Source organism: Bison bison, unplaced genomic scaffold, assembly GCF_000754665.1.
Source record: "Bison bison bison isolate TAMUID 2011002044 unplaced genomic scaffold, Bison_UMD1.0 scf7180017864329, whole genome shotgun sequence".
Lineage (NCBI taxonomy): Eukaryota > Metazoa > Chordata > Mammalia > Artiodactyla > Bovidae > Bison > Bison bison.
In genome coordinates this window covers 4,090,248-4,096,907 of record NW_011494901.1, presented here as the reverse complement: position 1 = coordinate 4,096,907, position 6,660 = coordinate 4,090,248, and the positions used below count along the sequence as shown (strand labels likewise).

Genomic DNA, 6,660 nt, shown 5'->3' with positions numbered 1-6,660 from the left:
GAAGGGCCACCTAAGTTGGACGAACATACACTCTGACATCCAGGCCTTTCTGTTTAAATGACTGACACTCCCTTCCAGGCAGCCTCCAACCCCCTGTGGTCTCCTTGGAGGACCCGCTCACCAGAAAGAAGTGACCTTTGCAGATGGCCAAGCCCACCTCCCACTGAAAAGTTCCATTGCCTCATATAGGAGCTGGCACTTCATGCTTCAAGCCCCTCTCTTATGGGATTTTATCACGTAGATATCTGGAGCAGATATCTGGAGCCTTATCCACCGTCAAGGAGCGGTCCGACTGGGCTTCTCAGCTGACCAGCTGATACCCTTGAAGCTCGTGTGGCGCTGTACCGTCAGGGTGAGTGAGGCCTGGCTCACTGCATCCCTGGCCCCATCGAGTCCGGTCTTCTGTGCCCTGGTACCAGGGAGAACCGTCTGAATTCTCAGGGACCCTTGGTCCAAGATCCTCTGCGCCCCTCTGAGGCCCTTGAGGTACAGAAACAGAACTGCCTCTGTGCCCCCAAATCACACATAGCCTGCAAGCCCTTTTCCTGAGTTGGCTCTGCTTTATCATATCCCTCCATTTCAGAGACATTTGCTGGTTTAACCGCTACAGCTGGCCCTGAACTGGTGAAGTGGGAGGGGGTTGGGCTGCATGAACATGGATTTTTAGGGGACTGCAAACCATGCAATGGCGCCTGCATATTTTAACAACTTCGTGTGTTCCGCCACCAGCAGATAAAAATACAGTTCCTCCTTGAAGCTCAAGAGTAAACTCAGCACAAGAAATGAAGAGAGGTACAAGGAACGAAGAGGGGCAATGAGCCCCTGATGGCACCTCTACTGTAGCGGACAGTAAACCCCAGGAGGGTGGGAACAGCTCTGTGAAAAGTGAAGGGTTTGGGAGTTCCCTGGTGGTCCAGTGGTTAAGACTCCACACTTCCAATGCAGGGACGAGGGGTTCTATCCCTGATCAGGGAACTAAGATCCCACATGCTGCATGGCATGACCAGAAAAAAAAATTTTTAATCTAAAAAAAAAAAGTGAAGGGTTCAAGAGACTCAGTGAGGTGGGAAGGAACCCAAGGCATGTCTAAAGGGAGACAAGAGCTGGTCTGTGGCATCCACAGGCTCGTGCAGCTGGGCCCGGCTTCATGAGTGTGAGCCCCGTGTGATCACATGGGGCCCTGAATTCAGAAGGGTCCTGGGTCTGGTGTAATGCTCTGCTTTCATCATCTTGAAATTGTGAATAACATCTGAAGTAGGGGCCCCCATCTTCACTTTGCACCAGGCCCTGCAAATTATGTACACCGTTCTGCATACAGCTTCCTCCCCTTTCAGCTCAGATCACTCCAGATGGACATAAACTGACTTTCAAACCACTGGGAACTTGAAGGAGAGCAGGGGAAACACAAGTGGGTGGCAGGAAAAGGGCTGGAGGGAGACCCCTCCCTCCCCTACCTCCGGAGAATGCCCACCAGGTCTAGGGAAGCTCTGGCTCCTGACCCCTCTCACCCCGTCCAGGAGGGGCCAGCACAGGAAAGAAGTCAGCTTCACAGGGGGTTCCTTCAAGTGGGGGTACATACTGCGGAGGGATGAAGGCAGCAACAGCCCCTGGAAGCAGGGAACCCTACTCCAGAAACAGGGATCGACAGAGAAAGTCACTGGGACTCTGTCAGACACACAGCACAGAAGGAACAGCCACTTCAAACAGAAAGGCTCTAATGATATCTGAACTCCGTGATTTCCCTCAGCCCTCCCTTCATGGCTGTGGGGTCACTTGTCAGTACCTTCCTTGAGTCAAACTATCCAACCCTAAGCGAGATTTCTCCTCCTGAGGAGTGGGAACAACATGGGAAGACGGGGCAGCCTGGACACCCCGAGCACTGCTGAGCAGCGCCCGCCAGTGCCTTAGGCTTGACAAGTCTCCAGCTCACACTTTATCTCAGCACACAAAATAAAAACCCCACCAAGGTAATGCGACACAGGGACGGTAACAAAGATGCTCCACGGTACTCAGGAATAAACAAGAAGCATTCAGTTGTTCCTCTGCCCAAGCAAGCATTTCCGAGGTCACAGGAGAGGTTAACCTTTAAACCTCTTTCATCCCCTCCAGGAGACCTACCCTCAAATTACACTGCTCAGTCCAAGTGTCAGGAGGGCGGGAGCGGGGGTGGCATAGGGGAAGGGAAGCAGACAGGGCTGGAAGCTTCTCTGACTTCTCTGTGTTGTCTCTGGCTTGTCAGGGGAAGAGGGCTGCACCTGGTTGCTGCCTTCTAGAACAGGAGCCCTCCACATCACCTTCATCCTGTAAAAACCTCATCTCCAAACGGATTTTCCACCCTCAGCTCTCCCGGGTCTGGCTGCTTCCAGGCCCTGCACACTGACCGATTCCACAGGGAGACAAGCAGGGCATCTCCTGGGGCACAGCTGAGCACAGCTGTGGTGGAGACACAGCAGATGGCCTGGGTCTGGCCGCAGACATACGCTGAGCCTCAGAGGCCCTTCTGAGGAGACTGAGGACAAGGTTCCCTGGAGACTTTTCCCCCCGCATTTGCAGAGCCCTCTGAGCTCTCCCGGGATTTCCAGGTAGCTCAGGGGTACAGAATCTGCCTGCCATTGCAGGAGACTCAAAAGATGTGGGTGTGATCCCTGGATCAGGAAGATACCCTGGAGTAGGAAATGGCAACCTGCTCCAGTATTCTTGCCTGAAAAATTCCATGGACAGAGGAGCCTGACGGGCTACAGGGCACAGGGTTGCAAAGAGTCGACCACCACTGACCACGCACACGCGCTGAGCCCTTCCTCTCCGCATTCCCTCAGGCCCCCTGCTCACCTTGCATTTGAAGGGCTTCACGTCCGAGTGGACAATCATGTGTGCCTTGAGGGTCTGTTTCTGCACAAAGCTCTTGTAGCAGAGGTGACACTGGTAGGCACGGATGTTGGTGTGGATCAGCACGTGTCTCTTCATGTTGGCCAGCAGCGTGAACTCCCGCCCGCAGATCCCACATTTGTGCTCCTTCACGCCCTGGAAGGAGGCAAGATTCAAAAGAACCATGGTGAGCAGGTACAGACTGCCATCAGGACAGCAGTCTTTGCTTTTCTCTCTGACACATAAATCCACCAAGAATTTAGTGACAGATGTTGAGTTCCAAATAGTATGGCTGTAGCCTTGTCAAATAACTATTTTCTTAAAAAGTGTTGATTACATAATCTTTTATTTTCTTCTGAAAACCATGAACTAGCCAGACGGTTAGAGGAAAAGACAGCTATTGCTTCTGTTGTTCCTGATGCTTGCTTGGGGTTAATTCTGCAGTAACAGCTCTCGTGGATTAATAGGATTTGGGTAAGAGCACTGCAGAATGTTATGTAAAATGAGTCTCTAATTCAGCTTTCACGATAATGAAAAAACAAAACCTCCTAAACTTATAATATCATTTCCCGTATGAAAACCAACGTTCTCTTGAGTTCTCATTAAAGGACATGAAAATTCAAAAACAAACAGATCCACACTTCAAAAAAATCACAGCTTGATAATGACCTCTTGAGACGGTACCCTGGGTTCCTGCAGGCCATGGTGGCCTCGGTGTGATTTGACTATGAAGCTCCTCCAAGCCAGCTTCTGCCGACAGAGAAATTTGGCAGAGGATAGCTTTCTCGATTAGAAAACAGGAAAGAAGATTTTCTAGTTTCCCTGCTGTTTGTGGAGAAGTGTTTGAATACTTTAGCGTCAACGCCCTCGACTGAAGCATGGCTAGGGACTCACTCACGGCGTGAGTAGAATATTACCTAATCCTGGCCGACCAGTGCTTCCCTGAAACGGCTGCTGCAAGACATTTTGACCCAGAATGACTTTTGGGGAGGAAAACGTAGTGATCCATGGTAATAAAACTAGGGTTATTACAGGTTTAGACAAGTCTTTAGCTAACAACTGTACCTTATAAAACCCATATGGCCTGGTATTCATTCATAGGGACTAGGGCGGGGAGTTGTTTCAAGGTTCTCTCTGCCTATATTTCCATTTCTTTAATTTGGGACATGGTACAAGAAAGTACCACTCCTCAATTTTGGTGAGCCCCTGGCACTAAAGGGTGGGAGTTAGGGTCCCTGCCTAGCCATTTACTGACTGCATAATCTTAGTTGGGTCCCTCAGCCTTTCTAGATGAAGCGCTCAAATGGAGTGCTGGGCTCTTCCTAACTGGAATACTGTCTACTCTAGGTGACTGCAGACGAGAAAGGATTTATGCTAATGGAGAGATCTAAATTTTAATGTCCTCCTAAGAAGATGAATTTTTAAAATGTGTTGCATACTCAAACAGTGAGTTTAAAATTATTAACAAAAACTATTTTCTTAATGAGTTTTAAAATTTACTTCAGTATCTTTATTCTCAAGATTATTCCTATACTTGGTTGTGATCGAGATGATAACTAGATCATATATTCAAGTATAGGAACAATCTTACAGAAGTTTCATACATTCTACAATGTATCTGATTCCTTTTCCACACACATAGGAATCCCTGAAATCAGCACACAGTCCCTCTGGCCGCTGCCTCTCAGTTCAGGCTTTTTGATGATGGCTCCTTCACTAGGCAGGCACCTCCTCTCTGGGGGTTTCTAAGGAGCCTTTTGCAGGGCAGCTGTTTGTGCAGAGCCAAGGCAGCTACACATTTTGTCTTGTTTGGTCTTAACCGATCAGATGAAACCCACAAAGCCAGAGCAGAAATGTTATTTTGGCTGGGCAAAGTCCTCCACTGACCTTTCAGAATGAAAGATTGTTTTAGCAACTCTGGCTCGCTAGAAGTCTCTTCTGCCAATAAAACCACTTGAAGTCAAGGTGATAGAGTAGAGGTCAGTGGGGCAAACTTCCCCTCTTGGAAGCTCAAAGTTGACCTAAGTTAGCTTAGCTGGGTAAGATTTCAGGGACACACCAGGGACTTGTTTTAGTTCATCCTGAGAGACTCTAGGGCTTTGGCTGCAAACTAGGCTCAAGGCAGACATATGGGCCTATATTTCTCCTTGAATATCTGAGACAGGGGAAGGGAAGAATGCACTCATGCCTCCTATAATACAAATCAGAGAGCACTGCAACCACCTGGCAGAAGCTCGGGGGGGAAGCACGGATCCTGCTGGACCCAGGCCAAGACTCTGCTCCCCGCAGAGTCACCTGTAAATGAAGCAGCTGAAAGGAGAAACTAAACCAAGAGGTAGCCACAGATTCAGCAGAAAAAGACCAAGAGAACTTTCCAGAGTTTTCTAGAAGGCTCTGACTAGTGTATCCCAGGTGCAAAGCTGGTCTTGGGTCGTTGGGACTGATGACACACTCATGCTAGTGCCCTGGATGAAGTTTCCAAACATGAAATCTTAGGAAATCTGGAAGGCTAAGTAACAGCACAAGGACCCGCTGTGATGTGTCGTTCATCTTTCCTCACCCTCCTCTCCAAACCGCATTATTTCTTTTCCGGCCCACCTGAGACTCTAGAAGTCTAGATGGGAAAGGGCTTGATGGCTGGGCTCCTCATTCTCTCCCATTTCAAGGTGAAGAAGAACATTAGGGCTCTACACGTGTTAGGGGTGGGGAGCCACGCAGGGCTCCTGGGTCCTCTCCTCCAAAGACGGGCCAGCCCCGCCCCTGGCCGGGAGCCCCGCCCCTGGCAGGGAGCCCCTCAGTACCTTGTGGGTGAGGGAGTGCTGCTTGAGGTGGTGTGGCTGCACGAACTCCATGCCACACTCGGAGCAGATGTAGGGCCGGATGTCCTTGTGCTTCATCATGTGGTTCTGCAGCTGGCTGGGGTACTGGAAGGTCTTGTCGCATTCGGAGCAGTTGTATTGGATGGGGCCCCGGTGCGTGGTGAGGTGCCTCTTCAGCTGGGCCAGGGTAGGGAAGTCGAGGCCGCACTCCACGCAGATGTTTTCCCGCCCGCTGGCGTGCTTGGCCTCGTGGGCCTTGAGCTCGCTGGGGTAGGCGAAGCCCCGGCCGCAGACGCGGCAGTTGTGCGGCTTCACCTCGCTGTGCTGCATCATGTGGCGCTTCAGGTGGCTGGTCTGCGTGAAGGCCTTGTGGCACACCTGGCACTTGTGAGGCCGGGTGCCCTGGTGCGTCAGCATGTGGGTGTGCAGGTGGCTCAGCTGCTTAAAGAGCTTCCCGCAGCGGCTGCAGGCGTGCGGCTTGATGCCGCTGTGACCCAGGATGTGGGTCACCAGGTTATACTTGGAGGTGTAGGACTTCTCGCAGGTGGGGCACTGCCAGCGCTTCTGCGCGCCGCCCACGTCCACGTAGTAGCTGTCGTCGATCTGCACGTTCACGTCCACTCGCTCCACCTTCTGCTTGGTCTCCTCGCTCTCGGGCGGCTCGGCTTTGCGGGGCAGCGGCGGCTCCGGCGGCCGCTTGGGCAGGAAGGTGTGCCGGCTGAAGGGGAAGGGTGAGGCCGAGGGCACGAAGAAGGGGAACACGAGGCCCGGGGCCACCTTGGGGTAGTAGGGGTAGGGCGCGGGCAGGAACGGAGGGGCCGCGGGCGCAGGCCACACGGCGCTGGGCTTCACGGGCTCCTGCTTGACGGCCTTGCCGCCCAGGTGCTCCAGGCTGCGGTAGAACTGGAAGCCCACGTTACACAGGTCGATCATCCGCGAGTCGTACTTGGGCCGCGGCGGCGGCGGCGGCGGGAAG

The 6,660-nt window shown here is 52.1% G+C and overlaps 1 protein-coding gene across 1 annotated transcript in view; it reads right to left on the bottom strand.

The window, feature by feature from the left end:
- ZNF366 (zinc finger protein 366) overlaps positions 1–6,659 on the bottom strand; it is a gene marked incomplete at its 5' end in the record, with an annotated part of 18,305 nt that extends 11,646 nt beyond the window's left edge. The window contains 2 exons of the mRNA XM_010853611.1: positions 2,830–3,021; positions 5,667–6,659. Of these exons, the coding sequence (XP_010851913.1) occupies positions 2,830–3,021; positions 5,667–6,659 (1,185 nt within the window). The remainder of the gene's footprint in view (positions 1–2,829; positions 3,022–5,666) is intronic.
- Between the last annotated feature and the right edge of the window lies 1 nt (position 6,660).